The sequence below is a fragment of the Galeopterus variegatus genome, unplaced genomic scaffold, assembly GCF_000696425.1.
Source record: "Galeopterus variegatus unplaced genomic scaffold, G_variegatus-3.0.2 Scaffold262, whole genome shotgun sequence".
Lineage (NCBI taxonomy): Eukaryota > Metazoa > Chordata > Mammalia > Dermoptera > Cynocephalidae > Galeopterus > Galeopterus variegatus.
Window position 1 is genome coordinate 110,890 of NW_007726373.1, and position 15,120 is coordinate 126,009.

Below are 15,120 nucleotides of genomic sequence, written 5' to 3' on the forward strand. Positions count from 1 at the left end.
GGCTGAGCGAGGTGCGGGCACAACACCGAGGGTTGCAATCCCGTTGCCAGTCCCGGTCCGGTACGGGCGCGACACTGAGGGTTGCGATCCGTTGCCGGTCACGAAAAAAGACAAAAAAAAGGAAAAAAAAATTAGCTCTCTCATCTTTTCTATAAAAAACATTTGTTAGCAGTTCAATTCCTTTCTCTAAAAGAAGAGTTCACCTGTATGTCTTCATTTTTAAAAAGGGATCAGTGTGTCATTTATATTGGTTTTTTTAATTCCCATTGTTTATCAGTAGTCAATATAAAGATGTCAGTAGATGCTTACATCATATGTCATAATGTAAATATATTTTGGGATTATATATATTTGTAGTCCTATATGCAGAGGAAACAATTCTGGTTATTGACAGCGCTTCCAGCAGCAGAGAGAGTAACATCCCAGTCTCTTGCTGCCCAGTCAGAAAGCTTCTGTTTGTGGCTAAAATGAACCCCATGGAGGGGCCATCGGATTCACTTGGGCCTTGCTGGGGGGTGACATGCCACAGTTAGAAGAAGTCAGCTACCCTTTGTCTTGTGTACTTGGCAGAAACCTACATGGCTGTCATAAACCTGGTCATAGGGGATGGCAGGTCGTCATTTATGCAAAGGCCTGGAGGAAGAACCACTTTTCTAGCTGTAGACTCTTCATATGAGTCAAAAGTTCATTCTTGTGTACTTGGCAGAAACCTACATGGCTGTCATAAACCTGGTCATAGGGGATGGCAGGTCGTCATTTATGGAAAGGCCTGGAGGAAGAACCACTTTTCTAGCTGTAGACTCTTCATATGAGTCAAAAGTTCATGAAAGATTTGTATTATCTTTTAATTCTATTTTTTCCATGAACTTTTTGGAGTACCTTCATATGAAGCTGTCTAAAACTAACATCATGTCATTTGGTAAAGTGAAGGTATGAATGGAAGTTTCTAGGTAAGAGAATGTATTTCTCCTTCTTTCATCATTTTAAACAGTGCTATTACTGCAAAGTATATCTTTCAGTTTCATACAATATTTTTGGAGAGAAATTAAGAAATTATCCAAAGTTTCAAATTAAAGATCTTTGTTTAGAAGAGAATGTTGGTAAAATAGACTATGGATACTGAGGTCCTACTTCCTCAAATATTAAAGCCCTCTTCTCTGATTTCTGTCTGTCTGCCTTCCTCCCTTCCCGTCTCTATCTTCCACATTTCCTCCTCCTGTCTTTTCAGAACCTCTCTTTACACGTTGTCTTTTCCTAGAATCTCTTTAGTTTCTAATAAATTTCTAATAAATTTCAAATTTCCATGGCTGTATGTGAATTTCTCTTCTTTTACCATAATTTTGATAATCTTACAAAATTTTCCTTTTTTTCCCTTTTTCATGTTTTTTCTTCTCTACTTCACCCCAAAGTAGCTGTTTTTTTGTCATACCTCATATTTGTAATGTCCATCGTATATAAAGTGCATAAGAAGAACAGATTTCTCTTAATTGAGACTTAATCTTGTAAGTCGTAACAAGTTGTTTTCAATTTTGGAATTCCTGTCAGCTTGGTGCAGAAGAAGAAGCATTGACCCAGAAGTCAAGAGGTCTTGACTCTATGATTTGTTAGCTTACTCTCTGTCATTGAAGCTTTATGGTTTTCAGTTTCCTGGTCTCTAAAATATAAATAATAGTATTTGCCTTGCCACATAGATGGAGTTGATAAAATTATGAAGATACTAAAATGCTGCATCTGCAAGAAGTTATTATTCTGGTTATTGTTATATATAGCTGTTGCAAACAGTTGATTAATTTTTTCCTTAAAGATTCCAAATCTATGCAAGACGGCTGGGGGGAGAGTGACGGGACAGTCGCAGGAACTCGCCATCCCAGCTGGGAAGAGGAGGAGGATGGAGGAGTCTGGAACACCACTGGCTCTCAGGGAAGTGCTTCCTCACACAACTCAGCAAACTGGGGCCAAGGAGGAAAGAAACAAATGAAGGTAGTCTGCTTTCGAAATGTTTATTCGTTCTTAGAAGGCAGAACAGAGAATTTTTAATGGAAGGAGTGAGACAGCTGGAGTTCTCAAGGTCCTAAGTAAAGGGAAAAATATTTTCTTCCAAACAAATAACTACTTCCCTTTTACTCCTCATTTTCCTTCCCTATGACCTTGAAACCTTGAGCTATAGAACTGTTGCTATGAGTAAAGTGAAGTTTTCAAAAATAGGGAGATATTTTTCATTTTTAGTTTCTACATTATAATGATTTGTTGGCAGCTCTCAAGGCATATTTTATAAATACTTTATGCTTTTGCATTCTAAAGCCAAAGAATTCCTTAGAGTAAATCCCCATGAATATGTAGAAAAGAAACCAAAGGAAGATAATACTGGCTTCTCCAGTGGTGATCAGCATGCCTCACTTTTATCTGGTTTGGGAAATTCCAAGACCCTGAAACCTTCTCCCAACAAAATGAAGTACCAGTGTGCAACCCTGCTGCAGCAACTAGACAATTTCTCTACATCCTACATACCAGGTTGTGCTCTAAACTTTTCACTTTCCGTATCTGATAACAACTAGTTTCTACTTGGATTTGCATAATTTAATGAGGACTTTGGTTTTTAATCTAGAAAATAGTCTTGAACCTGAACCATTGTCTTGGCAGAAGCTTTCTTTTTTCATTCCACCTTTTCATTCCACAAATAAAATGGTGGAAATAAGAAAAGGGCATTCATATACATAATTTCAGCATGAAAGCGTTGCTCCATTTGCAACATTTCACAGCTAATATTCTCTAGGGTTTCCAAAACCAGATACTCTCTTAGAAGGCCTTCCGGTGGCTAAGGATTGTACCTTCATCCCCTTTGCCCATAGGATATTAATTTTGTTGAACACCCTAACTTTCTTTTATAGCATAAGAATACAGTTTGTTTCTATTACAGATACTTTAAGCAGTCATTTATAGTTTTCCCTCTCATAAGAGCTTTATTTCCTTGTCACAAAAAGAATTATTCAGTAAACTTTTCAGCATTCCTCATTATCTAGTCTGCTTTTGGCTTTCTTATGGTAATTTACAAATTAACAGTGAGACCAAATTAACTGAGTGAAAGGTACTAATAAATAAATACCCCACTCAGGTGACAACCAAGATTTAGTTAAGTTATTAGGAGTTGAACATTTCAGCTCCCATACCAGTGATTCTTACCTTTCACACTGAGGGTCTTATGATAAAATACATATAACACAAAAATTACTATCTTAACCACTTTTGAGTACACAGTTCACTGGCATTAAGTACATTTACATTGTTGTGCAACCATTACCACCATCTATTCGCAGAATTCTTTTCATCTTGCAAAACTAAAACTCTGTACCTATTAAACAATAATTCTCCATTCCTCCCTTCTTCCAGTAAGGGCCTTTTTGACCTTAAAACCTGTAATTAAACTTAAATACCTCATCACATTTAAGCATAATAAGATTGATTTGACAGATATCATCACAACACACAGAATTTTTACTGTAGAATGCACAAGTGCACAAAGCCTCATTGACCCCGACCACCACCAAGTCCCCATCATAGTTTCAAATGCCTTCTTCACAGAAGTGAAAGTGGAAATGATGGCCGGTGACTTGTTGAGGGGAGAAACTAGCTTGTCCCATTAAAAAACAAAAACCTACCTCTGCCTTACTTTGCCCAGGAGATCGGTGATAGTGTCTTCTGTTAGACCTCTTCCCCACTGAAGACCAATGTCCTTTATGCTACAGAACAAACAGATGGAGTGCTACATAGATGAGTTCCTTACTGCATCCACACAGAGAATAATGACTGGTTTAAATAGGCTCCTTTCCAAATGGCATGCACTGCCATTCAAATTATTTCTTTTCTCCAAATGCAAACCAGCTTGGGTTACAAGGAGAACAGCTTCATGCAAAAATTATATTTTAAAAAATCTGATATTGACTTCTTTCTATTTATTTAAAAATACCAGCTGATAACATCAAGGTTAGGGGTTCGGATCCCCATACCAGCCAACTGCCCAAAAAAAGATAAAAACACCAGCTGACCGTAAATTTTGCCAGTTACTTCTAGTTCAGTGTGGTGAATAAAATAAGAATGAAAACATAGATATAACTAGGTTGTATTAATCATTTAAACTAACAGATATCAAAATAACTATAGTTAAAAGAGAAATAGGATTTGAAAAAGCAAACTCCTGGTTCGACATTTTCAGTCTATACTTATGCAATTTAGATAGGCTGAAATAAAAATAAATTATTTGGTTCTGAGGTTACATATTTCGTTTCTGTAGTGCTCACTAAAAGGAGGAAACAATGATTCATGGATGAATCCTCTTGCCAAACAATTTTCAAATATGGGATTGCTGGTAAGTTTTATTTTTTTCATATGTGTAACATATCCCAATTTTAAGATTTAGAACAAATGTTAAGACCACTTTCATGCACGTACAGTATTGCAGATTTATTATTTTTATTTATTTATTTATTTTTCCTTTTTGTCTTTTTTACTGACCGGTAACGGGATCGCAACCCTCAGTGTCGCACCCGTACCGGGGACCAGCAGTGGGATCGCAACCCTCAGTGTTGCGCCCGCACCGCGCTCAGCCATTGAGCGGGAACCAGTCTCCACATGGGATCCGAACCCTCGGCGGGAGCGCCTCCACGCTCCCAAGCGGCGCACTCTCCAGTGCGCCACCGGGCCGGCCCCAGAATTGCAGATTTAAAAACTGGTTAAGTGCTGTTTTATCTTTTGGATTAAGTAATATTTGTTTTTTATTCTTTTATCCTTAATGATATATCCCAACATTTAAAGGTTATGGCTTTTAAATTTGTGGTGTTTGTGTCCTTTTTTTTTTTTAGGAGGGTCGGGAAGAAAGAGTGAGGCACTCAAAATTTATGCAATTTTTCCTGACCATACTACTGTACCAGTTTCCTTTTTTATCTTTTTTTTAAAGATCACAATTGACTTTATTGAGATTCTAGAATTGGGCGACCAGTTTTCATATTATAATTTTTTAAAAGACATCAATGACAAAATAACTAGAAGAACTATATTGGGACTAATTACATAGGGAATTCTTGTAGAATTTCTGATTTCTTTATCTCTTGGGAACACTCTGGGACACCCTGTCCCTGGTTGCCAAAAGACAAATGACTTGGCTGCACATTTCAAGATTTGATGATTTGACGAGTCACGAGAAGAAGTTGTCATCATTTGGCTGCCACTCTTGGAATTTGATCCTGAGCCAAGTGGAACTTGAGGACGGGTTTATTTCTCCAGGCAGCTGTTTAGCCTTTGCTCTGTCCGTAGATTTGCTGAGGATAATTGTATGCGAATATTGAATTTTAGGAATATAGGCACCAGCAGCAATCAAACTAATATATTAAAAATGTTAATGTCGGGCCGGCCCGGTGGCGCAGTCAGTAGAGTGCGGCGCTTGGGAGCGCAGCGGCGCTCCCGCCGAGGGTTCGGATCCCATATAGAGACCGGTCCGCTCACTGGTTGAGTGCGGTGCGGGCGCGACACCGAGGGTTGCGATCCCATTGCCAGTCGCGGTACGGGCGCGACACTGAGGGTTGCAATCCCGTTACCGGTCACGGAAAAAGACAAAAAGGAAAAAAAAATGTTAATGTCTTCATTCCAGTTTAATGTTCACTTTATAGGACCTTGCAGAGTGCCATAATAAGATGTGGCTCTTACATGAATAATGCTACTTCTGTGATTCAAACGTGTATGCCCTTAATTCTCTCTCACCTGTTTATTATTTTTCAGAGTCAAACTGAAGATAATCCAAGCAGCAAAATGGATTTGCCTGTAGGTGTGTATCACTCCACTGATAGGAATGGAATATATTGGTGTGAATGATATATTATTGGGATCTGCTGCCTAGTTTGAGTTAGGATGCATGCAGTTCAGTCAACATTTATTGAATGCTTACTCTGTGTAAGGTACTGTGCTAGATACTAGGTAGGGGTTGAAAACTCAGTGAGTGCAAGAGCCAGGAAAGAATATAAATGAATGATGTGTACCAAGTATAAGAACTTGGGATGTGTAGGTCACTGGTTAATTGTGGAAAGCAGATGTACCACCTAAAAGAATCAGCCCTCGGGCCGACCCCGTGTCGCATTCGGGAGAGTGCAGCACTGGGAGCGCAGCGATGCTGCCGCCTCAGGTTCGGATCCTATATAGGACTGGCCGGTGCGCTCACTGGCTGAGCGCGGTGCGGGCGACACCACACCAAGGGTTGCAATCCCCTTACCGGTCACGAAAAAGACAAAAAAAAAAAAAAATGGAATTGAAAGATAATATGAATCTTTCCATGAACAATTTTGAAGACCCCTCATATATTAGAATGTAATCATATTTAAAAACAGGGTCTTCAGAGAGGTAATTAAACTAAAATGGGGTCAGTAACATGGGCCTTAATCCAATATGACTGATATCCTTATAAGAAGAAGAAATTTGGACAGAGAACACACACAGAGAGAAGACTAGGGAGAAGACGGCCATTGTGGAGGAGTGCAGGTTCAGCTGTGCCAAGTCTTCCAGTTTTCCAAAAGAGGCCAAAAATTCAGATATATATTGACATCCTGATTTTTAAATACTGTAAACTAATTCACATTTTAAATAATGCTGTGTAGTGGAAAACCAAATATGTCCGTGGCCCTGCCAGACTCTACCCTCAGGTTGCCAGTCCTGTCTGCACTGGGATATTTTATTATTGACAGACTCATTACAGCTGAAACAGATGCAGTGTCATCCCTTAGTCTGTGGGATTTTCACAGTAATGTTGTTGTCACCCTGAGGAATTTAAAAAGAATCAAACTAAGAAGAAAGCAAAGCAGTCCTGGGTAGCAGGTAGTCTTTGATCTATGGTATTTTTTAATAGGAGAGAAACTAAAACATAACCTTCCTGGGGCACTGATCTTGTAAGCACACAATAACAAATTTGGAGAGTTGTGAAAGGAAAGTAGGAACCATCATTTTACCTGGGAAATTACGTCATGTAGGTAATGTGAACACATCATCTTCTGTGTTCAACTCTTAAGTTCTAAATTTTAGGGCAACCCCTGTGCCTCTTTGACCTTTTCATTCCCCACAACTGTGTTTTACAACCCTGTCCATTTATCTAGCAGATGCTAAAATAGCAAAAACAGACAACTTCTGTCACTGAGAACTTTTGAATTAATGAGCAAGATGTGTTCATCAAACACATCAATAACCTGTCTAAATATTTTCATAGACTAGAACCAGGTTAGCCCTAAGGCTCTCTCATTCTTTCTGTGCAAAACAAGCTACAACAGATACATGTTGTGTTGTGTTTTGTTTTGTTTTATTTCAAAAGAGAAAAAGGACTCACTTGTGTTGCAGGGACAAACTGGCAGCCTGAACTAATGAGATTTCTTCTGGTCTTATCCCCAGAGTAGAAAGAGCTTATGTCCAGCACCCCAGGGAAGATAGTGGGGCAGGTCACTCTTGGTTTATGAGGGAGACCAATGTTTTGAAATTTTCACACTATTTATGCTACTTTCCAGATAAAAAATTTGATGTGGACAAGCGAGCAATGAATCTCGGGGATTTTAATGATATCATGAGGAAGGATCGATCTGGGTTCCGTCCACCTAATTCCAAAGACATGGGAACCACAGATAGTGGGCCTTATTTTGAGAAGGTGAGTTGAATCCTTTGTTTAAGGTAATAATTCACAAAACCACTTTGGTTCCCATTTGTCTTTTGATAAGTGATTCTGGAGGAAGCATAGAACTACTCAACTAAATGAGCAAAACACAACTCTCACCTGCATGAATGTGGGGACATGAAAACAATTGATGTCAGCAGGTGATTAGGCAGGAGCTAGGACTGTCTTTAGCATGTGAGTATTGTGAAGAAGGTCTGAGTTTTGAAAAATTGATGAAGTTAGTAGGGTGGAAGTGGTCTTTTTTAATGGAGGAAATGCATACTCAAAACATTTAGGAAGGGCCGAGCCCAGTGGCGCACTCGGGAGAGTGCGGCGCTGGGAGCACAGCAGTGCTCCCGCTGCGGGTTCGGATCCTATTTAGGGATGACTGGTGCGCTCACAGCGCTCACTGGCTGAGCGCAGTGCGGCTTGTCTCAAAAAGGACAAAAAAAAAAAAAAATTTAGGAAAAATTTTAGAGATAAGTTTATTCTGAATTTTTTTTTTTTCTGCTGCTGTGCTGCTACACATTAAAGTTTGGGATTTTGTGCAAATGCCCTGTGTCTCCTAAGGTCTTACCTTCTAGTTTTTGAGAGAGCTCATATCTTTCCCCATTTCCCTCATGATCTGTGTTGAGTTACAATAGTATACTTTTTAAATTCTCAACTACCTGATTTAAATAAGTAATTTATACCTAGTGGCTTTGATGTTTAACATTTCTGATGGAAGGGATTATTCCTTGATTCAAAATACCAATTTGCAGTGCTCCTGGTCTCCAGAAAGCAGTTAAAACCAAAATTTTTAGATCTGGAACATCTTTTACATCATTGATGTTGGTCCAGACAACAACATGTTCACAAGAAAATGCCCCGGCATCTGTTTCAGCAGCCACATAGTTAATCGGTATTAGAATAATCAATATTAGATGCATAAAAATAAAGTGTCCAGCAATTTTTATCTTAGTGCAATGGACAGAATGTGTTACTAACTTAAAAGAGGGTGACAGGTGGTGTCTGTTAGGCAAAGTATGATGATTATTATCACATCCAAATTCCATCCTCAGTTATTGCTAATACGCTCTAACTTTGTTTATTCCTAGCATTTCTCTCTCTTCCCTTCTTGCATTCTGTTGCTTCACTAACCAACACTCATTGTGATTGGCTAACTCCTACTACTTTTCAGCTGACTTTGCCTTTCTCCAATCAAGATGGGTGCCTTGGGGATGAGGCTCCCTGCTCTCCCTTCTCCCCTTCTCCCAGCTACAAGCTGTCTCCCTCTGGTTCCACACTACCCAACGTCAGCCTTGGAGCAATCGGCACAGGGCTCAACCCCCAAAACTTCGCTGCTAGACAAGTAAGGAGGCCTCTCAAATTTATAACTGCTTGGCTGTGGCCTCGCCTTGGCTCTGGTCTGCAGTTTATTGCATCATCTGTCTGTCTTGGGAAATTTGTTGATTACTGAATGCACAGAATGATAGTAAGTGTAGGTTTTAGATCTTTCAGCCCATAGAACCCATCTCTCTTCATGTTTCTCAACATGGATTTTATTTTAAACTTGTTTCTTTCGTCTTCTCATTTTTGGTCATAAGTTCACATTTAATAAGTTAACTAATAAGTGACTAAGGAAGATGTTAAAGAGGCTACATAGGTACCTTATATGATCTAATTTAATGATATGTTTGCCATTTTTAATATTAAATTGGATAAGTAACACTTTGGAGGTCTTTTCAATTTAATAAACCTGCTAATTAAAAAATAGCAGCAAAGCTAGTAAGATTAAGTACTTGATGGTTACAGCATCTTAAAATCTAGTGTCTTTATGTTTAAAATATAATAATTACCCAAAGAAGGATAACTTTAAAAGTAGATAATGAAGCTTTGAGAAGAATGGCAGTGGGGACATGGCAATGTTTACTTGGACCTGGAGCAGCCCCTTTCCTAAGGTTGGCGCTGGCAGTCCTCTCAGGAAGAGCTGGTAGCATGATGCGTCCTCACTTCCAAAGGCCTGAGGACACAGCACAGAGCTCTGCCTGTCACCTCATAGTAGCTCTGTTGTAGTTTTTCTGGAGAAAAACAGGAACTTGGAGCCACAATTCCTTTGCAACAATAACTCCAGCATTGATACTTTCCTAGCCATAGTTCTGTGACCACTGACTTGTCACTGTGACCTTCACCTCAGGATGTTGTAGAGGACATTAATTATGCAACTTATAATTAGCTGTATCCACTCTGTCTCCACATGGTGATTTTCACATAAACAGTAAAGAAATATCTTTTATACTGTAGTCAAGTTATATATAGGCCTTTTATATGCTTTCTAGTTGTTGCCTTAGCACATTTTAAAAAATGGATTATACTTTATCCATGTGTTCAGACTGGTTATATCTGGATTGGGAGCTATAGGTAATTTTTTATTTTCTTTCTTCATATTTCACTGTTTTTCTTAATGTTCCTGCAGAGGACATGGATATGTATTGATTATATAAACAAGAAAAAATTATATCAGTGTTTTGGGGGCTCTTTTATTTGGGCTGAGGTATAGAAAATACAAAGTAGTCATAACACTCTTGGTTAATGGTGATTATAAATGTGGTTCCAGGATCACAGGATTATCAAAGACTATTGGTACACCAACTTGAGTATAATAGACCAGCCAAACTAGCTGGGCATTGGACTCTAAGAAAAAGTCATTCCTATTTGGATTTCTTTTGATCTGTGGATTGCTAAAAAGTTCATTGTTAACCAAGTCAGTACATTTCCATACAGACTTAATTTAATATATAGCACTTTGTAGTTGAAAATAAAATTCAAGATTTTTATTTTCCAAATCACAGAAGATTTCAATCAGCTTGGTAATTTTGGTTTTGATTTATATACTTTTCTAGAAGAGTTAAACACTGTAATTGAGGCAAATATCACCAGTAACTATCAGGACTCAGGTCATTGTAAAAGCCTCACATATAATGAATGGTAAAGCTTTAGCAATAGCCAGATAAGCCAACATCAGCATATATATAAGGTTTTGACTGCCATTTTTGTAATTTCTAAATATAATTTTTTTTTTCCTTTTTGTCCTTTTTTGTGACCAGTAACGGGATCGCAACCCTCGGTGTCGCGCCTGCACCGCGCTCAACCAGTGAGCGGACCGGTCTCTATATGGGATCCGAACCCTCGGCGGGAGCACCGCCGCACTCCCAAGCACTGCACTCTACCGAGTGCGCCACTGGTCCGGCCCCTAAATATAATTTTTTAAAGGCTAGATCTGTACAATTGCTCCTAAATATATCACTCTGCAAAATAGCTACATCTGAGCCAAGAAAATGAGCAACTTGTGATGCTAAGGTTCCATATTAAGATATATAGAAAGCGGTTTTTGGTAGACTACTGTTGACTTACCTATGCTATTATCCTTTCAGGTATATCAAAGTGCTTTGTATGGCTTTAGAGACAGTTGATAATGAAAAACCTAAAACCTTTGGCAGGGGAGGGTGCAGTCTGTCTATTGGGAAGAGGGAGGTAGGGCTTGATTTTACAGAAACTTAAAAAAGCAATTCTTTTTAATACTTCTTATCAAAGGAGAGGTTGAAATTAAAATGACCCTTACAAAGCAGTTTTGTATTTGCCAAAACATGGATTCTGGCAAGCAATTTAGCTACCACACGCCATCTGATAACATCTGATAATAAGGTCATTACTTTCACAGCAAAGTGTAATTGAGAAAGATCTTAGCAAAATGTTCTTTTTTTTTTTTAAAAGATGACCGGTAAGGGGATCTTAACCCTTGACTTGGTGTTGTCAGCACCATGCTCAGCCAGTGAGCGAACCGGCCATCCCTATATGGGATCCGAACCCGGGGCCTTGGTGTTATCAGCACCGCACTCTCCCGAGTGAGCCACGGGCCGGCCCAGCAAAATGTTCTTGATGAAATAAATGTTTCCTATTTTCTTGGGGATGATCAGTAGCTAAGCTACTGACTACCATATCTGAGAAAAGACAGAGACAAGCCGTTTCACCTTAGATTGACAGTTTGATTAGTAAGACTGCGGAAGTAGAGATATTAGAGTTTCTAGAATTAAAGGCCTTCTCATGTATAAACGACCCTTTGGAAGACATAAAATTCATGGTGGATCTTTGATTTTCTTTTATGAGATACACAGACTTTAATTGCCATTTCTACTTCATGTTTATAATCATTTTTTTTCACTGCTTTTGAGTTTATTAATTTTCCTGTAACAGTCCCTTAATCTATTTTTGAATCATTAAGCCATCACAATATATCTTTAGTGTTCTAGAACTTAATGATGTTATTACAAAATTGTTCTTTAAATTTACCTTAATTTAAAATGCGTCCTGGGATGAGATGATTGTTGGTGATTACTTGAATTAAGAGTGTACGTACTTGGTATTAGCAATGGTGCAGCTGTCTGTGCTGAAAACGTTCAGTAGGTCATTTTCAAGTGTATGAAATTGGTGGGTCATGGATGTTTGCAAGTGATGTTCTCATCCTACAGACCAGGGCTTTATTGAGTTCTGGGAATGCAGAGGGAAGGATTAAGCTGGTGGTAAAAAGATAGAATGGAAAACAACTATAATGTGGTTTAATGATGGGTGCCTCAAAGAGTTTAAAGTGTTTTAAGAATATAGAGGTGGGCTCAATTAATTTAAATGTGAAATGAGGAAGAAGTTTTGGGGGAAGACTTCCTTGATGAGGATGTGTTGTGAGGTAAACCTTGAAGAGAGGCCAAGTGAAGAGGTAGAACTCAGGCAGAGGGAACACAGTGTCTGTCAAGTTATCAAATATGTTTTCTTTGTGGAATGACTTTTCTTGGCTAGAAACAAATTGTAAAGGAAAGGCCACCTATAGCCCAGCTTTCTGCAGTGCTCTCATTGGAACAATATAGAAGTCCTCTAGAGATCAGGGAGGTAAGCTAATTTTTTTAACTAGACTGATGATATTCATACATTTGAATGAGAAGTTACAGGTGAGTAATGTTTTGGTGTTTCTGTAATGATTTTTACTTTTTCTTTTTCCCTTTTTTATCTCACCATGTGATTGATTCACATTTCCTCATATAGTAGTGGAAGGGGTCAGGCAGATCCAGGACAGGAAAGGGTGTTCAGATCTGGAGTGGGGTCCTCATTGCTCTAAGCTCACTTTTGGATGGTATTTTATGATTAACTGATTCAGAGAAGTCATGTCATAGTGTTTCACAGTTAATGTTACTCATGGCTGCATTTTTAGTCAGGTGTGGTTTTAGATGGATTTGAGGTTATAAAGTTTTAAGAATAAAATTGGTAAACATAATCTGAAAAATGAGAGTAGTTGAAGTAAATGTTATATTGCCTATACCTTTCAGTCACCAAAAAGAATGTAGCTCTGCTTCTAACATTTGACTGAATTTAACTCTTTCGGTTTATAGAGGTCATCAGCTGTGCAGGTGGTGGTGATATGCCCATGATTTGATTTGAGTAATTGCCTCAAGCATTCCAAGATTGGGAACTTCTCAGTTGTAAAATTCTGTGATTCCATGGGACACAGTATTTGATTTTTCTGAGGGATAGAAAACCAGAACTGTTGTTGATTTGCATTTTTCTTATGTTAATAAGAAGCTTTACCATTGCTTTTATGTTTGCAGGGCGGTAATCATGGTTTGTTTGGAAACAGCACAGCACAATCGAGAGGTCTGCACACACCAGTGCAGCCACTAAATTCTTCTCCCAGTCTCCGGGCGCAAGTGCCTCCCCAGTTTATTTCCCCCCAGGTAAGCAATTTATGTTTCCACGATTTAAAATTAAAGACCATTCAGGTGGTTACTAGTTGTTAACTGACTGGATTTGTGGGCATAAAAGGAGTAATAGTTAGTGTTCTAAAATGTGTAAAATCCAGGTGCCAAGGATCAAGACTTTTAAAACAAGGTATTGTCTCATTTTTTTTATTGTATCGTGCATGCCAATAAAGTGGATGTTTTTGCATTAAAAGCATTACGATTATATTTCTTTTAGAACTCCTAATTTGTTTTAATAATATATGGATTTCTCTAATTGCATATAATTAAAACTACTTTATAAATTCTGATGCATCAACATTCAGAAGTTAGTTGCTCTAGAGGATTTACCCGCAGATAAACAGGAGAATTGCCAGATTCTGGGTTATTGTGAAAAATTTTGAGGAGCTGCATGCTAAAATACTGACTAGATACTCTAGGGGGTGTTTTAAAACTACTGAGGTGGCAGAGACTCCTGGACTAAAGTCTTATTCATAGAAAAGCAGCTTTGTATAGGATATAGTCCATGGGTACCTTGAGGACGCTTTTGGTCTGTTTCTTAGTAGGAGATGTGCAATGAGTTGTTTTTTGGGGGGGTTAAAAGTGAGAGATTTGTGTCTGTCTACCACACTCACCCTCATACCTCCTTGTGAAAAAATGGGTCTAAGGAGCAAAGTGAAAGCTGATAAGCCATGTAAGATTCAGTGTGTGACCTGAGTCTCCTTAGAGTGTTACTTTAATGAAATAAGATCAAGAACTTTGTCCGCCTCATCCTATAACAGAAGGTAGATCTAGCATTTACTAGACCCAACCAACAAGTTGTAAAGGGTTGGGGTTTTCTTTTTTGTTTTTTGAAATGCCGTTTAAGATGGGCTTAAAATCCCTATCTGAAACCATAATCTGTAGATTTCAAATCCTGTTTTTAACATTCTGCTGCTGCATCTGTCTTAGTAGAGGAAGAAATGTGCATTCATACATCTCTTCCGCCTCCCCCATCCCCCACCACCCACTGCCCCTACAAGATCCTGCCTGGGAATCTGGGACTCTGTCTTCTTAGTATCTCTCCTCTTCTCCTTTCTAAGTTCCAGTCATCCTTCAAGCCCTGGTAGTGGTACGTCTTCTAGACAGAGTCATTCCTGGCATCCCCAGCACTCTACAGTGGCAGGGTCTTCTTTGTGTGGAACACTTCAGTATCCCTTGACATCAGGCTGATAGTTATCCATGTTATCAAGTGTCTGTAGTGTGCCAGACAATGTCTTGGTGATGAACAGATGAAGAAAATGCCATCTCTCCCTTCACAGCCTACTGGAGTTGGTAGCAAAGGGGTGGGGTGGGCGTTGGGGAGGAGGTTATAGCGGAATAGTCAGCAGATAGTGTGATAAATGTGGTATAGAAATGTTTAACAGAGTTTAGGGAATCAGGTGAAGTTTCACACTAGTGGTGACATTTAAACTGGGTCTTGAAGAATGAGTCGGTTTTCTGGGCACAGCCAGATTAAAGGTGCCTTTTAAGCAGCAGGCAGGGAGCCTTATGTGCAAGAGGCATTAATATAATATCTAGAAGTAGGGCCGGCCCGGTGGCGCACTGGAGAGTGCGCCGCTTGGGAGTGCAGTGGCGCTCCCGCCGAGGGTTCAGATCCCATGTGGAGACCGGTTCCCGCTCACTGGCTGAGCATGGTGCGGG

The 15,120-nt window shown here is 39.1% G+C and overlaps 1 protein-coding gene across 2 annotated transcripts in view; it reads left to right on the plus strand.

The window, feature by feature from the left end:
* The window catches only part of TNRC6B (trinucleotide repeat containing 6B), a 146,249-nt gene that overhangs the window by 97,143 nt on the left and 33,986 nt on the right, over positions 1 to 15,120 (plus strand). Inside the window, exons 7-12 of one of the 2 annotated variants that reach the window (XM_008566671.1) lie at positions 1,805 to 1,980; positions 4,289 to 4,363; positions 5,770 to 5,815; positions 7,533 to 7,669; positions 8,856 to 9,026; positions 13,309 to 13,434. In XM_008566671.1, the coding sequence (XP_008564893.1) occupies positions 1,805 to 1,980; positions 4,289 to 4,363; positions 5,770 to 5,815; positions 7,533 to 7,669; positions 8,856 to 9,026; positions 13,309 to 13,434 (731 nt within the window). The remainder of the gene's footprint in view (positions 1 to 1,804; positions 1,981 to 4,288; positions 4,364 to 5,769; positions 5,816 to 7,532; positions 7,670 to 8,855; positions 9,027 to 13,308; positions 13,435 to 15,120) is intronic. The other variant, XM_008566672.1, reaches the window with a different exon arrangement.